Raw genomic sequence first — 18,425 nt, forward strand, 5'->3', positions numbered from 1 at the left:
AATGTACAAGGGCAGGATTTGTAAAGTTAATGTTTGGGCCCTGGGGAGTGTTGTTGAACAGAGAGACCTAGGCATTATTTTGGAAGTTGAGTCACATGTAGACAGGGTGGTTAAGAAGATGTTTAGCACACTTGCCTTTATTGCTCAGACCTTTGAGTATAGGAGTTGGGACATCATGTTGAGGTTGTACAGGATGTTAGTGAGGCCATTCCTGGAATACTGTGTCCCGTTCTGGTCACCCTGTTATAGGAAGAATATTAAATTGGAAAGGGTTCAGAAAGGATTTACCAGGACGTTGCTGGGAATGGAGGGTTTGAGTTATAAAGAGAGGCTGGATAGGCTGGAACTTTTTTCACTGTAGCATAGGAGGTTGAGGGGTGACCTTATAGAGATTTATAAGATCATGAGGGGTATACATAAGGTAACTAGCCAGGCTAGACAAGTCCAAAGCTAGGGGGCATATTTTTAAGGTGATTTAAAAAGAACATGAGGGGCAAAAATTTTACACAGAGAGTGGTTCACGTGTGGAATGAACTGCCAGAGGAAGTGGTGGATGCGGGTACAGTTACAACATTTAAATAACATTTGGATAAATTCATGAATAGAAAAGGTTTGGAGGGATATGGGCCAAGCACAGGCCGGTGGGACTAGTTTAGTTTGGCAACATGGTCAGCACAGATGAGTTGGACTGAAAAGTCTGTTTCTGTCCTATATGACTCAGTGGTTGTGGGTTTTGAAGATGCTGTCAATGGAGTCCTGGCAAGTTGCTGTAGTGCATCTTGTAGATGGTATACACTCCTGCTCCTGTTCATCAGCACTGGAGGGAGTGGGTATTGAAGGTTTTGAGTGGGGTTCACATTAAATGTGTTGCTTTGTCCTGGATTGTGGAGAACCTTGGTAAGATAGTGAGGGAATCAAACAATCAGAAAAGGACAAACAAATTTCTTACATGACCAGAAGTGCATTCAATACCTGATCAGTTCTCTGTCCATCACTGATCGATGCTGGACCCTGATTTACTTGCTGACTGCAAAACAGAATTGGAATAGATTTTGAAGCACGGTTTTCAAACACAGGTAGAGCATTGAAGCAACCGTGGAAAGAAAGCAATGATCAGAAGGTTATTACCTCTTCTTTCTTTGGATTTCGCAATATTCCAAATCTTTCTCATCCAATGATTCTGATAGCCCGGAATCGCCCGTGCTGTTACTCCTGCCTTGTTTTGCAACTGGACCACTGTCCATCTGAGCAACACCACTGGCTGTAATATCTACAAAACAATAATACCACTTACAATCAAAGCACTGGTTAAATGCGTTCAAACAATTGTTTAACTTCTTCACATTGTCAGGAGTATGAAATGATGGATTGGCAGCACTCACATCTCTGAGCCTGAGTTTGAAACTTGGAACAGTCAGCTGATCCAAGCTCCCTTTGTAATTGTAATAAGAGACTTCTGGAGTTTCAGAATTAAATTCCCATGGCTTTGTGAAAGAAATGAAAATCAGACAGAATGAATCATAGTTCCGGCTCTGAGTAAAGGAGTTTCTCCTCATCTCACTCCCAGCTCTCTTGTTGACAACCTTGAAATTATGACCCCTAGTTACTGACATACCAACTAGTGGAAACAGAATATCCTTCTTTACCTTGTCAAGATTGTTCATAATTTAGAACACTGCAAGAAGGTCATTTCTTAATTTTCTCTGCTTCAAGCAGAATAAGCCCCATTTCTCTAATCTTTCCCTGTATCTAAAGGCCCTCATTCCTGGTATCATTCTCGTAAAGTCAATAGATGCGGAGCTGGAAGAGCACAGCAGGTCTGAAAGCATCCGAAGAGCAGGAAGTCAACGTTTTGGATCGAAACCCTGGTAAATCTCCTTTGAACTCTCCTCAGGGCTTTAACATCCTTCTTTATATAAGATTCGCAGAAGTGAACAATATACTCCAAATGTGGTCTAACCATTGATTTGTTGAGATGTAGCATCACTTCCTTGTTTTTATACTCTATACCTATAGTTATCAACCTCCTCAACAACGGTTCCAACTTGCCCAGCCACCTTCAGAGAATCATGTACGTGAACCCTAAGGTCTCTGTTCTCCGAGTCTCCCATCAAAGTTGTCCCATTGAGCCTGCATTGTCTCTCCATGTTTCTTCAACCAAAATGCATTGCCACACATTTCTCTGCATTGAAATTTATCTGCCAGGTGTCTGCCCATTTGACCAACTTGTTAATGCCCCTCTAAAATCGCTCAGCATCATCCTCATAATTCGCTATTCTCCGTATCTCAGTATCGTCTGCAAATTTAGGGATTTTGTCCTCAACACCTGTCTCCCCAAATCGTTTATATAAAATCAGAGAAAGCAAGGGTCCCAACACTGATTTTCGGGGAACACCACTTTCAACTTGTCTCCAATCTGAGAGATAACCATCTATACATACCTTTTATTTTCCTGAAGAAGGGCTTATGCCCAAAACGTCGATTCTCTTGCTCCTTGGATGCTGCCTGACCTGCTGCGCTTTTCCAGCAACACATTTTTCAGCTCTGATCTCCAGCATCTGCAGTCCTCACTTTCTCCTATACATACCTTTTGCAAGGTTTGTGAAGGTTTGTAGCTCAGGTTGAGGTTTAGGGCGTAGGTTTGCTCGCTGAGCTGTAGGTTTGATATCCAGACGTTTCATTACCTGGTTAGGTAACATCATCAGTGGCAACCTCCAAGTGAAGCGAAGCTGTTGTCTCCTGCTTTCTATTTATATCTTCCTTCTGGATGGAGTTCCAGGGGTTTGTGGTGATGTCATTTCCTGTTCATTTTCTGAGGGGTTGACAGATGGTATCTAGATCTATGCGTTTGTTTATGGCGTTGTGGTTGGAGTACCAGGCCTCTAGGAATTCTCTGGCATGTCTTTGCTTAGCCTGTCCCAGGTTAGATGTGTTGTCCCAGTCGAAATGGTGTTTTTCTTTCCTCCTTGTGTAGGGCTACGAGGGAGAGGGTCGTGTCTTTTTGTGGCTAGCTGGTGTTCGTGTATCCTGGTGGCTAACTTTCTTCCTGTTTGTCCTACGTAGTGCTTGTGGCAGAGCTTGCATGGAATTTTGTAGATGACGTTGGTTTTGTCCATGGGTTGTACTGGGTCTTTTAAGTTTGTTAGTTTTTGTTTGAGAGTGTTGGTGGGCTTGTGTGCTACTAGGATTCCCAGGGGTCTTAGTAGTCTGGCTGTCATTTCTGAAACTTCTTTGGTGTATAGTAAGGTGGTTAGGGTTTCTGGCTGTGTTTGGTCTGCTTGTCACGGTTTGTTCTTGAGGAATCTGTGGACTATTTTTTGAGTATCCGTTCTTCTTGAATACGTTGTATAGGTGGTTCTCCTCTGTTTTCTGAAGTTCGTCTGTGCTGCAGTGTGTGGTGGCTCGTTGGAATAGTGTTCTGATACAGCTTTGTTTGTGTGTGTTGGGATGGTTGCTGGTGTAGTTAAGTATTTGGTCAGTGTTTGTCGGTTTTCTGTATACGCAGGTTTGTAGTTCTCCGTTGTCCTTTCTTTCGACTGTGACGTCCAGGAATGCGAGTTTGTTGTCGGTTTCTTCCTCCTTGGTGAACTTTATGTCTGTGAGAGTGTTGTTGATGATGTTAAATGTCACTTCTATCTTGTTTCATTTTGTGATGACAAAGGTGTCATCTATGTAGCGGACCCAGATTTTTGGTTTGATGGTTCGTAGGGCTGTTTGTTCTAGTCTATGCATTACCGCTTCTGCTATGAATCCTGACAGCGGAGATCCCACGGATGTGCCATTGGTTTGTTTGTAGATTATGTTGTTGAAGGTGAAGTGGGTGGTGAGGCACAGGCCCACTAGCTTCATGATGTTTTTGTTGGTAATGTGGTTGGGGTGTGTATGATGGTCTCTTTTAAAAGTGTGGTAAGTGTTTCCTTTGCCAGGTCGATGTTGATGGAGGTGAACAGTGCTGTTACGTCGAATGAGATCATTGCTTCGTCTTCCTCTATTTTGGTGTTTTTGATGATTTTTAGGAATTCCTGGGTGGAGGGGATGGAGTGCTGTGACTCTTCTACTAGGTATTTCAGTCCTGCGTGTAGTTCTTTGGCCAGTCTGTAAGTTGGTGTTCCAGGTAGTAATTCTGGATTAGTGGTGCTGGAAGAGCACAGCAGTTCAGGCAGCATCCGAGGAGCAGTAAAATTGACATTTCGGGCAAAAGCCCTTCATCAGGAATAAAGGCAGAGAGCCTGAAGGGTGGAGAGAGAGGAGGAAAACTTCTTCAAGGCAGGCAGTAGGGTTAAAACCGGGTCTGAGGGGAGCTCCTGGTTTATGGATTTTTGGTATTCCGTAGAATCGTGGGGTGTTGGTCCCGTCGGGTTTCATTTTCTGGAATTCCGTCTTGTTTAATTGTCCGGAATTGTGTAATTTTTTTTAGGAGATATGTAATTTTGTTTCCTAGTTGCGGGGTTGGGTCTAGCGCCATCTGTTGGTAGGTATTGGTGTCTGCGAGTGGTGCATTGGCTTTCTCGATGTAGTCCCTTCTGTTCAGGATGACTGTGAGCCGACCTTTGTCTGCAGGTAATATAACAATGTTTTTGTCTTTTTTGAGGTTTTCTAGGACTTTCTTTTCTTGACGTTTCATTACCTAGCCAGGTAATGAAACGTCTGGATATCAAACCTGCAGCTCAGTGAGCAAACCTACACCCTAAATCTATACATACCCTCTGTTTCCTATCTTTTAGCCAACTTCTAATGCATGTGGCCAATGACCCATCATCTTAATCATTTCAAATTTACTAACCAACCTGCCAGGTGGTACTATATAAAATGCCTTCTGAAAACAGCATGACCTTCATCCACTGCCTGTGTCAGCTCATCAAAGAACTCAATTAAATTTATCAGACATGTCCTGCACTTGACAAAACCATATTGATTGTCCAATATTACCTTAGTTTTCTCTAAGTGTATGTTTAGCTGATCCTGCAATATGGCCTCCATCAGCTTCCCCAAGCTTACAGCGCTGTAATTTCCTGGGTTATTTCCTTTGCCCCTTTCACAAACAGCTATGTCACATTTGCAATCCTCCAGACTCCTGGACTAATTGTGTGCTCAGGGAGACCTGGAAAATTTCTGCCAACAGCTCCACAGTTTACTTCCTTTTCTCTGTCAGTAACCTGGGATGCATCCCATCTGGACCTGGTGACTTCTCTACCTGGAATGCTGCCAGCCTTTTTAACACCTCCTCTTTATCTATCATTATACTGTTCAGTTGCTCAACACCCACATTTTCAACTCAAAATGTGTCCTCTTCCAGTCTGGGATCTTATTCATTGGCTGTTTTTACCCTTTCCATCTTAATATTGAACCTCATTATATTATGATCACTATTTCCCAAATGCTCCCCATTCGGAATAGCACAGGAATGAGAAACTTTAGTTCTGAGGAAGTGTGGACTGGTCTCCTTGGAGAGAAGAATAAGGCTAAGGGGAAATTTGATGGAAGTTTTCAAAATCATGAGCGGGCTCGATAGTGTAGATAAGGAGAAGCTGTTCCCATTGGTAACAACAAAAAGAACGAGTGATCATAAAGTGATGTACAAACGAAGCATGAGTGATCTGAGAAAAACACACAGAATGCACTGCCTGGAAAAGGGATGGAGGCAGATTCAATGGAGGCATTCAAGAGGCCTTTGGATGATTATTTGGATAGAAATGGTATGAAGGGATATAGGGAAAAGGCAGGAGATTGGCACTCAGTAATACAGCCTGTGCAGACACAATGGGCTGAATGGCCACTTTCCCAGCTGTAACAATTCAGTGACTCTGAAGATGGCTGGAGTTCTCCTGTGTCTTGCAAACATCAACCTCTCGTATAAAAACAAATTCCCTCAGAGCCTAACTCCAAGCAAAATACTGCAGACGCTGGAAATCTGAAATAAAAAGAGGATGCTGGAGAAACTCAGCAGGTCTGGACACGTCTGCGGACAGGAACATACAAGGATTTGGCCTCAACTGACACATTGCATTTGGTTCCAAACTCAATGCTTCCGGAAGGATGTGAACATTTTGGAGAGGGAGCAGGAAAGGTTCACAGGAACAGTCCCAGGAATGAGGCATCCCCATTCAAGGGAATGGTTGGAGAGGTTGAGGCTTTTCTCATTGGAGGGGGGGGGGGGGAAGGTTGAGGGAAGATTTGGGAGAGATTGGTGGAATGATTCAGAACAGGAGGAGTGGAAATATCAAAAGTGATTGGGAGAGGAAGCAATAGTGACATGAGGAGAGATGGGTTAGGGTGTGAAATGCTCTGCCTGAGAATGCAATGGTGGCAGGTTCAATCAAGAACTTTATCATTCACTGCTAAAAGATTGGAGTACAAGAACATACAAGTGTTGCTGCAAATGTACGAGGCTTTAGTGAGATTGCATTTAGAGTATTGTGTAGAGTTTTGGTCCCTTTATTTGAGGAAGGATGATGTGGAGGAGCTGGTGTTGGACTGGGTTGGGCAAAGTTAAAAATCACATAACACCAGGTTATAGTCCAACAGCTTTATTTGGAAGCACTAGCTTTCGGAGCGCTGCTCCTTCATCAGGTTCTTTGTGAAGGATCAGCGCTCCGAAAGCTAGTGCTTCCAAGTAAACTGGTTGGACTATAACCTGGTGTTGTGTCATTTTTAACTTTGAGGAGGGTAATTGCTTTGGAAGCAGTTCAGAGAAGGTTCACTCGACTGAATCCCGAGATGAAAGGGAAGTCCTGTGAAAGAGAAATCGAGCAAGTTAGGCCTGTATTGCCTGGACTTTAAAAGAGTGAGAGGTGATCCAACAGAGGTAGGTCGGAGCTAAAGGGAATTGACAAAATGGCTGTAAAGTGAGTGTTTCCTCTTGGAAGGCAATCTAGAACAAGAGATCATGGTTTTACGAGAAGGGGTAGGAGATTTTTAAACTGGGATGAATGGAAATTACGGCTTTTTTTTTAGATTCCCTACAGTGTGGAAACAGGCCCTTCGGCCCAACAAGTCCACACCGATCCTCCAAAGAGCAACCCACCCAGACCCATTCCCCTAACACTACGGGCAATTCAGCATGGCCAATTCACTTAATCTGCACATCTTTGGACATTGGGAGGAAAACAGAGGAAACCCACGCGGAGAACGTGCAAACTCCACACAGACAGCTGCCTGAGGCAGGAATTGAACCTGGGTCACTGGTGGTGTGAGGCAGCAGTGCTAACCACTGTGCCACCATGCCACAACTTCTCACAAAGATTTCTGAATCTGTGGAACTCACTCAGCCAGATTGAGGTGGATGCTGGGACACTGAATAAAATTAAAGAGGAGACAGATTTTTAATTAGTAACGGAATGAAGGGTTACAGGACGTGGGCAGGAAAATGGAGTTGAGTCCGAGGTGAGATCTGCCATGATCGTATCAAATGGCTGAGCAGGCCCGAGGGGATGAAAGGCCTCCTCCTGCTCCTAGTTCTCACCTTCTTATAAATTGGATACTTAAAAAATGGAAGAATGTGCAGGGTACGGGGAGAAAGCAGGTAATTAGATAAACTGCATTATCGGAGAGCTGATACCGATAGGACAGGCCAAACAGCCTCCTTCTGTGCTGTAAACATCCTGTGATGTGCCAAGTAGCCAACAGCTATCCATTAACTCCATCTACACTTCTCACTGCCTTGGTAAGGCAGCCAACATCATAAAGACCCCTGCCACCCCGGTTATAATCTCTTCCAACCTCTTCCGTCAGGCAGAAGATACAAACTTTTAAACACACAAGTCAACAGATTCAAGAACAGCTTCTTCCTCGCTGTAATTAGACTTCTGAAAGGACCTCTCAAATTTCAAATCTAATGTTAATATTGCTCTCTTCTCTGCAACTGTAACACTGTATTCCTCACTCTGTTCACTACCCTAATGCACTTTGTATGGTATGATCTGCCTGTACCGCACACAAAACTTTTCACTGGATACCTGTTGCAATAATAAACCAAATTAAATCAAAAATCAGCTCCTGAGACTTCTACAAAGCCTGGAGTCATGAACCTTTCTCTCGCTGAGGCATCTGATGTTCCTGCTGTTGACTCTTGTATATTTTCCGATTGCTGTCTCTGGTGTTTTGAAGGAAGTGTATCTCCTGCTCCCAGGTACTGTTTATATCCAGACTCCTTGTGTTGTGGGTATCTTGAAGAAAACCATTGGTTTCAGGTTCCCTTGAATCAGTGATCTCTCCTGGCTTTATGCTTGCCGATTTCCGATGGAGTGGATTGTAGATGCTCATTCCCTCAGGGCTCTGGGTGCGCTGATCTTTGTGTGGAAAATCATTCACTTTATGTTCCCTCAGTGTTGCATCACTGACCCTGTTTGTGCTCTGTGCTCCTTGATGGCTTACGTAGGTGTTGTCTCCATTTGGACTCTTTGAAACACGGGTTTGGTAGGTGCAGATGGAACATTTTGATTCTGCTGTAGCTTTATTCTCAAACAGAGCTGCGTGTGTTCCTTGTGAACATTGCGTTAGAACATCCTCCGAAAGTTGCTGGTTGTCGACTGGAATCAGATCACGTAGCTGCCTCCTGCCAACTCCAGGTAGCAAGTAGAGTTCTGGCTGTGGAGCCTAAGAAATGATAGAGGATTCCAATTAGAGCCAGGAACCTTTCAAATAAATGACATCAATAAATTGTAATGACTTCTCCAATTAGAATGTAATCGATCTACCTACATAAGGAGGTGCAAATGACTTCACTTTGAGTTCTGATTCTTGCTTTGCTGAAACCTGAAAATGAGGTTCAGAATTTATTACAAAAATGAGGTAATGCATTAATTTATAACATTTTATTCAATGTGTAAATATGAATCAGTGATATGTTCTGTAAGGGGCTGGGAAGGGGTGAAATAAGCAAACAACAATAACCTTACACATAATGCAATTTTTATAACTGTACAGAGCGTGGTTACTGCTGGAAGGGGCGATGTTATCCCAAAATATTTCAATGTGCACTCATCAGGATAAATGCAAGAATACCAAGTTTCAAATTGTCACAACAAATTATACCACAGGAGAACAAGGGGCTGATTGGTACGTTTTCAGAGTCTAGATTAGAGTGGTGCTGGAAAGGCACAGCAGGTCAGGCAGCATCCAAGGAGCAGGAAAGTTAACGTTTCAGGCAAAAGCTCCTTCCTCACGCCCATCCAAGGCCCCAAAGGAGCCTTCCACATCCATCAAAGTTTCACCTACACATCCACCAATGTCATTTATTGTATCCATTGCTCCCGATGCAGTCTCCTCTACATTGGGGAGAGTGGACACCTTCTCGGAGACCGCTTCAGGGAACATCTCCAGGACACCCGCACCAATCAACCCCACTGCCCCATGGCCCAACATTTCAACTCCCCCTCCCACTCTGCCGAGGACATGCAGATCCTGGGCCTCCTCCACCGCCTCTCTCTTCACCACCCGATGCCTGGAGGAAGGACACCTCATCTTCCGCCTTGGAATACTTCAACCCCAGGGCATCAATGTGGACTTCACCAGTTTCCTCATTTCCCCTCTCCCCATCTTACCTCAGTTCCAACCTTCCAGCTCAGCACCGTCCTCATGACCTGTCCTACCTGCCAATCTTCCTTCCCACCTATCCACTTCACCCTCCTCTCTGACCTATCACCTCCATTTCCACCCCCTTCACCTATTGTACTCTTTGCTACCTTCTCCCCAGTCCCACCCCCCTCCCATTTATCTCTCCACCCTGGAGGCTCCATGCCTCTACTCCTGATGAAGGGCTTTTGCCCAAAACGTTGATTTTCCTGCTCCTCGGATGCTGTCTGACTTGCTGTGCTTTTCCAGCACCACTCTAATCTAGACTCTGGTTTCCAGCACCTGCAGAGCTCACTTTTGCCTGGTACGTTTTCAGGACAGGAGTGAGCTGATTGGCAAAGTAAGACAACGAGCTGTGGGTGTTGGAGATCTGAAACTGAGACAAAAACCCACCACCTCCCTCTTCTCCAGAAAAATCAGCAATCAGCTCAAAAACAAGAATTGCTGGCGAAACTCAACAGGCTTGGCAGCAGCTGAAGTTCTGAAGGGTCACTGGACATTCACTCTGCTTTTTTCCCACAGTCGTTGCCAGACCTGCTGAGTTTTGACAGCAATTTCTGTTTTTGAGCTGATTGGTGCCATTTTTGTTTGGAGAAAACGGTACTGATTGGCTCCTTTTCTGGAGAAGAGGGTGCTGATTGGTGCATTCCCTCTTGCAGTATAAATTGCAGTTATCATTTGAAATTTGGCATTCTTGTGTATGTCCTGATGTGTACAGAATAAACAATGTCAGCATCTGCCTGCCTTTTACATAGAGAAACATTAGAAGGCACCTCATTGCAATGATCATCAAGTAAATGTGACAATAAACCCATAGTAGGACAGGTGATGAAATACTTGATCAAAAAAGCAGATTTGAAAGGAGTAGCGGAGGGAGAGAGAGAGTGGGGGAGAGAAGGGGAGAGATTTAAGGATAGATTTTCAGAGGCAGCGGGGCAGTGATGAAAACCAGGTTTGTGTAAGAGCGCATGACTGGAGGAGAGAGTTCAGGGAGTTAAGACCAAAGAAATAAGAGCAGGAATAAGCCATTCAGTGATCAGCTAGGCAGAAGTGAGGACTGCAGATGCAGGAAATCAGAGTCTAGATTAGAGTGGTGCTGGAAAAGCACAGCAGGTCAGGCAGCATCCAAGGAGCAGGAAAATCAACGTTTCGGCAAAAGTCTTTCCTGATGAAGGGCTTTTGCCCAAAACGTTGATTTTCCTGCTCCTCTGATGCTGTCTGACCTGCTGTGCTTTTCCAGAACCACTCTAATCTTGACCCACATTCAGTGATCAAACCTGCTCCGCCATTCAATAGGATCACGGCTGATCCAACGTTCCTCACATCCAACTTCCTGCCCTTTCCCTGTAACCCTTGATTCCTGACTGATCAAGAATCTCTCTCAGCCTTAAATATACACAAGGACTCTACCCCCACAGCTCTCAGTGACAAGGAGTTCCGAAGACTCTCAACCCTCTGAGGGAAGAAATTCCTCCTTGTATTCTCCTCCTTCTCTCCTTCCTCCTCCTCAATTCCTCCTGATGGTGTTGGAGGAAGTTACAGAGATGGAAGACGCAAGAACCTAAGGTAGGGCCAACAGGTCTTTTAAGACAAGCTCAAGTTTATTCAAAGGATGCAAGGCATGCGGCTGATCAATTGGAATGGTCCAATTTAAAGGTAGGAATGGGAAGGAAAGGAGGCTGAACATCAGAAAGCATGTTGGGAGAAGCATATTGCAGAGTCTGGGGTGAGTCTGCCACCAATACTTGAGAGAATAAAATCAGGGTCGCTCAAGAGCTGGAGGAACATAAAGATCTCAATTAGCTCTAAAGATCCTCAGTGTCTCAAAATGGATGTTGTTTTAATTTACTCCTGGGAGGTGGGCATCACCAGCTGGATCAGCAGTCATTGTCCATCCCTAGTTGCCCAGGGAAGGTGGTGGAGAGCTGCCTTGTGTTCTGTGTGTTTATCTCATTTAGACTCAGACTTGAATTTCCAATTTTGGATCAACTCACAGCTTTCTCAGGTTTGTTTAATTCCAATGATGGGTTTAGCATCCCAGGCCAGGTAATGGAGTTGTGGTAATGTCACAGGTTTAGTAATCCAGTGTCCCTTGTTAATCTGGGGACATGGGTTCTAGTACAATTCAGAAAATAATTCTGGGATGATAGCTACCTCTGATGTAAAAACCCATCGAGTTCAATAATATCCTTTAGGGAAGAAAATCTGCCATCCTTACCTAGTCTGCTCTACATGTGACTCCAGACCCACAGCAATGTGTCATAGAATTATAGACTCCTACAGCACAGAGACAGGCCCTTTAGCCCAAACTGGTCCATTCTGACCAAAATGTCCATCCACACTAACCCCATTTCCCTGCACTTGGCCCATATCCTTCTGAACTTTTCCAATCCATGTATTTGTCCAAATGCCTTTTTAATGTTGTGTACCCGCCTCAACCACTTCCACTGGCAGCTCATTCCATATGCGTACCACCCTCTGTGTAAAAAGGTTTTCCCTCAGGTTCCCTTTTATTCTTTCCCCTCTAACCTTAAAGTGATTCCCTCTAGTCCTTGATTCCCCAACCCTGGGAAAAAGACTGAGAGCATTTGCCCTGTAATTGACTCTTGACTACCCTCTGGGTAATTCAGGATAGCCAATAATTGCTGGCCTAGCTAGTGACACCCATATCCATTAAAAATTAATGGGAAATATGTCTGATCAATCAATACATCAAGGTGTGGACATGAACTCCACTCGGTGAACTGTAGTTACCTCACCTTGCAACCTTTCATAAAATAAACTGCTGATAACATTTTATGACATGAAAAACAGTGTGAATAAGGACGTTCAAAATGAGTTCAAAATGTTTCACATTGCAATAAACCAATCGTGAAGGAATCATTAGTTTGGAATCTCTCAGAGGGCTGAGAGTCTTTGGAACCCTTTACCACAGAGAGCAGTGGGGGCAGAGTCCTTATGTATATTTAAAGCTGAGATCAATAGATTCTTGATCAGTTGGGGAGTCAAGGGGAAAAGGCAGGAAAATGAATGTGAGGAATGTTGAATCAACAATGATCCTATTGCAAGGCAGAGCAGTTCCGAGGGGCTGAATGGCCTTCTTCTACTTTTTATGGTCATATGCTGCAGGTAGACCCAAGTTGACTGCAGTAGTTCAAGGTGTTTGACTTCCTTTGTCTTAGAAATTACTTTAACCAACAGGGAGATTTTCCCAGTCACTGGTAAGTTCCACTTTGCAAGGGATGTCACAATAATTAGTTTTGGCTTGTGGACTTGGGCAGTGCTGCAGGATTTAAGAGCTGCAGCAGTTAAGAGGGACAGGACAGAGGGGTAGAGACACCCCTGTATAATTTTGCCCACAAGAGTTGTTGTTAGGTCTGCGTAAAGGGTAGTTTTGCCAGTGACGTGTAACGCCTCCTAAACACAGTTTACGGGTGCAATGGTTTCACTGCAAGGGATACAGGCTGCAATAGGGAGCACAGCAGCACGATAACAGCGGGGCCCTCCAGCACAGAAAATGCAAGAACTACCACCCTCACATCAAGCAACTGAATGCTGTGAGACACTGAATGATGGTAGCAAATTAACCAAGCGAAAACACACTTCATCCTCTAACTCTAATTCAACTCAAAACCTTATCTCCAGTTCTCTCTCCACAGATGCTGCCAGACCTGCTGAGTTTAGAAACCACAGAAATGATACTGCACAGAACTACACAGTAAATGGAAAGCTTCTACCGGAAATTGATATACAGAGAGATCTGGGTGTTCAGGTCCACTGTTCCCTGAAGGTGGCAACGCTGGTCAGTAGAGTGGTCAAGAAGGCATACGGCATGCTTTCCTTCATTGGACGGAGTATTGAGTATAAGAGTTGGCAGGTCATGTTACAGTTGCATAAGACTTTGGTTTGACCAGAGTTGGAATACTGCATATAATTCTGCTCACCACATGACCAAAAGGATTGAACACTTTGGAGAGCGTGCAGCAGAGGTTTGACAGCATGTTACCTGGTATGGAGGGTGCTAGCTAAGAAGAGAAATTGAGTAGAATTAGGATTATTTTCATTGTAAAGAAGGAGGTTGAGGGGGGACCTGATTCAGGGCTACAAAATCATGAGAGGTATAGACAGGGTGGATAGCAACAAACTTTTTCCCACAGTGAGAGACTCAATTACTAGGGGTCATGAGTACAAAGTGAGAGGGGAAATGTTTACGGGTGATATGCGTGGAAAATTATTTACTTCACAGAGGGTGGTGGGTGCCTGGAACGCATTGCCAGTGGAGGTGGTAGAGGCGGGCACGATAGCATCATTATGCAGACAGATACATGAATGGGCAGGGAGCAAAGGGATACACATCCTTAGAAAATAGGCAGCAGGTTTAGATAGAGGATGTGGATCGGTGCAGGCTTGGAGGGCCGAAGAGCCTGTTTTTGTGCTGTAATTTCTTTGTTCGTTGTTCGCTTTGTTCAGAATGGGGTCATTCAGCCCATCTTGTCCATGCTGAACCAAATACATCCTGATGCCCTTTTAATCCCATCTTCCAGCATCCAACCCATAGCTCTGCAGTGTACAGCACTTAAGACACAGAATCAGATACTTTTTAAAAGGGTTTCGGACCTCTGCTTCCACTATCAACTCAGGCAACCAATTCCAGTCACCCACCACCCTCTGTACAAAAAGTGTTTCTCCTCACGTCCCCTCGAATCCTTATGCCACTTAGCTTGAATCTATGACCTCTGGAGTTTGAACTGTCTGCCCAGAGATTCCTCCTGTCTACTTTGTGTCTATCCCTCACAGTTTTGTACACCTCAATCATGTCACCCCTCAGCCTTCTCTGCTCCAAGGAAAGCAATCCCAACCTCTCCAATCACTCCAGCATTCTCTGTGGTCACTGTTGTTTCTGACTGGGTGACAATAAATACAATCAACATTGACTAGTTTGGCATCATGAGGGTTATCCAGAGCCTGGAAAGTCACAGCTGTCTCCACTCCCATCTCCAACAAGATGAACTGTCCCTCAAAGCAGAGAGGGTCTGACATCATCAGTTGGGCGGAGCTAACAGAACATAGAACAATACAGCACAGGAACAGGCCCTTCGGCCCACAATATTGTGCTGAACATGACGCCAAATTAAACTAATTCCTTCTGCCTGCCCTTGGTCCATATCCCTCCATTCCTTGAATATTCATGTCCTTATCTAAGAGACCATTAAACACCCCTATCATACCTGTCTCCACTACCACCCTGGCAGCGCATTCCAGACTCCTGTCACTCTCTGTGTAAAAATCCTGCCCTTCACATCTCCTTTGAACTTTCCCCCTCTCACTTTAAATGCATGCCCCTAGTTTTAGACATTCTAACTCCAGGAAAAAGATTCTGACTGTCAACTCTATCTATGCAGCCTATTATTTTATGGACTTTTATCTCATCACCCCTCAGCCTCCGCCACTCCAGAGAAAACAACCCGAGTTTTTCTAGCCTCTCCTTACAGCGCCTATCTTCTAATCCAGGCAGCATCCTGGTAAACCTCTCTGCACCTCTCCAAAGCCTCCACATCCTTCCTGTAATGTGGCGACCAGAATTGAACACAATACTCTCAGTGGGGCCTACAGTGTTCTGGGGCGCTGGGTTCAAATCCTACCATGGCAGATGGTGGAATTTGACTTCAATAAAAATCTGGAATTAAGCACATAGTGATGACCACAAATCCATAGTCGATTGTCAGGAAAACCCATCTGGTTCACTAATGTCCTTTAGAGAAGGAAACTGCCATCCTTACCTGTCTACATGTGACTCCAGACCCATAGCAATGTGGTTGATTCTTAACATTTAGGGATGGGCAATAAATGCTGACCTGGCCAGCGATGATCGCGGAAAAAAAAAGTCTAATTAAGATGCAACATGACATCCTGACCCTTGCACTCAAATCCCCGACACATAAAGGCATGCATGCCATACGCCTTCTTTACCACCCTATCTACATTCCGTGGCCACTTTCAGGGAGAAATGGGTCACTCTGACTTTTAGAACATTATTTTATGCAACAATGGTGACCATCAAGCCAACGTTGAAAACCCATCTGGATCACCCATGTTCTTCAGGAATTCGACATGCTCTCCTGATTTTTCCAGGGCCTCTGCCGAGGAATGGGATGCCCCAGGCCCAAACTCCATTCACAGGAATGGCAGTATTTGTAATTCCAAGACCTATGGAAGATGAGGTTCTTCAGGGGGAATTCCCATGGGAGGTCACAATAAGATTTGGAGTGGTCTCCTGCGCAAAGTGACACTGGAGTTTACTGGATGATCAAACCTCATGCACAAGTTGCAGAGAACTGGTCTGCAGGTAATAAAGAAGGCAATGGAATATTAGCATTTACTGCTAAAGGAATAGAATATAAAAGTAGGGGAGGGCTGCTGGAGGTCTACCGGGCATTAGTGAAGCATTAGTGGTACTCTATGCTACTTTCTCCCCACCCCCACCCTCCTCTCATTTATCTCTCCACCCTTCAGGCACTCTGCCTGTATTCCTGATGAAGGGCTTTTGCCCGAAACGTCGATTTTCCTACTCCTCGGATGCTGCCTGATCTGCTGTGTTTTTCCAGCACCACTCTAATCCAGAATCTGGTTTCCAGCGTCTGCAGTCATTGTTTTTACCTATCCATTAGTGAGACTGCACCTGTGAACAATTGTGGTCTCCTTACTTCAGAAGGGAGGTAATTCTGTTGGGAGGCAGCTCAGAGGAGGTTCAAAGTCAAGATTAGAGTGGTGCTGGAAAAGCACAGCAGGTCAGGCAGCATCCAAGGAGCAGGAAAATCGACGTTTCGGGCAGGAGCCCTTCATTCCTGATGAGGGGCTTTTGCCCGAAACATCGATTTTCCTGCTCCTCAGATGCTGCCTGACCTGCTGTGCTTTTCCAGCACCACAGTAATCTTGAGTCTGATCTCCAGCATCTGCAGTCCTCACTTTTACCTCAGAGGAGGTTCACGAGACTGATTCCAGAGATGAGAGATTTGTCTTATGAGGCGAGATTGAGCAGTTTAGACTGATGCTCTCTCTGGAGTTTAGAAGAATGAGAGGAGATCTAATTGAGGTGTGTAAGATGCTAAAGGGGACTGACAAAGTAAACATAGAGAGGATGTTTCTCCTTGTGGGGTAACACAGAATGAAGTCATAGTTTTAGGCTGAGGGATAACACATTTTTAAACAGAGATGGGAAGAAATTACTTCTGTGGAATTCACCCGCCCAGAGTGTGGCAGATGTTGGAACATTGAGTAAATTGAAGGAGGAGGTGGACAGATGTTTAATTTGTAAAGGGGTAAAGGGTTATGGAGAGCAGGCAGGAAGGTGGAGCTGAGGCTGAGATGAGATCAGCTAAGATGGGAGTGAATGGCAGTGAAGGCTCGAGGGGCTCCTGCTTCGAGTTCTTCTCTACTTATTAGACCAGTTTTCATAAAATAAAATATAATATTTTTCACTGTATCCAAATTTCACCATTTGCCATGGTGGGACCTGAGCTTCCATATCCCCAGAGTATTAGCCTGGAGTGCTGCATTACTAACCCAGTGACAATCCCATCAAGCCCCTGCCATTCCGACGAATACTCTCTGATATCCCTCAGTGCTAAACTACACAGGGGTAGGGAATGGGTCCTTGAGTGTGCAGCCCTGCATGATGGGATCCAGTGACTAAACAAGAGCAGATTAATCTGTTTTAACAGTTACCCTGGCATTATCCACCTGCCTACTTACCACTGGCTATGTCCACTCCTCCTGCCCCAGTAGACATTTCCTCCTTGAAATGGAAGCTCAGAGAGTCACTCAGGATCATCAATATATATTGTGTTTATTGCTGTCACAGCCGATATTCCCTGCCCTATGAGTAGGCTGTTCCTTAAGTGTTGCTGGATCAAAATCCTGGAACTCCCTCCTGAACAGCATTATGGGTTAACCTACAGCACACATAGAGTCATATAGCAAGGATACAAACCCTTAGGTCCAACCAGTTTATGCCAACTATGTTCCTAAACTTGTCCAGATTTCTTGTAAATATTGTACCTATACCTGCATATTCCACTTCCTCTGGAAGTTCATTTCAGACATGAATCATTCTCTGTATAAAAGGATTGCCCCTCATGTCTTTTTAATCTTTCTCCTTTTGCTTAAAAATATACCCTCTCGTCTTGAAATCCTCCACCTTAAGTAAAAGATCTTTGCTATTCACCTTATCCATGCCTCTCATGATTTTATAAACCACTATAAGGACACCCCTCAAACTCCTATGGTCCAGTGAAAAAGACAACCTAACTGCCCATGCCCAAACACTTTAACTCCCCCTTCAGCTCCACCAAAAACATGCAAGTCCTTGGCCTCCTCCATCACCAAACCTTTACCACCTGATGCCTAGAGGAAAAACACCTCATCCTCCGCCTCGGGACCCTCCAACCACACGGGATCAATGTGGATTTCACCAGTTTCCTCATTTCCTCTCCCCCCATCTCATCCCAGTCCCAGCCTTCCAACTCGGTACCGCCCTCATGACCTGTCCCATCCGTCCATCTTCCTTCCCATCTATCCGCTCTGCCGTCCTCTCCGGCCTATTACCATTATCTCCACCTTCATCTACCTATTGCATCCTCAGCTCTCTTCCCCCAGCCACACACCCCCACCCCATTTATCTCTCAGCCCCCTTGAGCCCCCACCCCCTCATTCCTGATGAAGGACTTATGCCCAAAACATCGACTCTCCTGCTCCTCGGATGTTGCCTGACCGGCTGTGCTTTTCCAGCGCCACAATCTTCGACTCTGAACAAAGTCGCAGCCTCACTTTATAACCCAAACACTCCAGTCCCA

At 44.9% G+C, this 18,425-nt stretch overlaps 1 protein-coding gene across 1 annotated transcript in view; it reads right to left on the minus strand.

Annotated features, from left to right (window-relative positions):
• spata1 (spermatogenesis associated 1) overlaps nucleotides 1-18,425 on the minus strand; it is a 65,718-nt gene that overhangs the window by 16,005 nt on the left and 31,288 nt on the right. The window contains exons 4-7 of the mRNA XM_043700118.2: nucleotides 8,701-8,754; nucleotides 8,028-8,595; nucleotides 1,129-1,270; nucleotides 973-1,027 (exon numbers count right to left, since the gene is read on the minus strand). Of these exons, the coding sequence (XP_043556053.2) occupies nucleotides 973-1,027; nucleotides 1,129-1,270; nucleotides 8,028-8,595; nucleotides 8,701-8,754 (819 nt within the window). The remainder of the gene's footprint in view (nucleotides 1-972; nucleotides 1,028-1,128; nucleotides 1,271-8,027; nucleotides 8,596-8,700; nucleotides 8,755-18,425) is intronic.

Source organism: Chiloscyllium plagiosum, unplaced genomic scaffold, assembly GCF_037043375.1.
Source record: "Chiloscyllium plagiosum isolate Xiang-an unplaced genomic scaffold, Cpla_swu_hap1 HiC_scaffold_9, whole genome shotgun sequence".
Classification (NCBI taxonomy): domain Eukaryota; kingdom Metazoa; phylum Chordata; class Chondrichthyes; order Orectolobiformes; family Hemiscylliidae; genus Chiloscyllium; species Chiloscyllium plagiosum.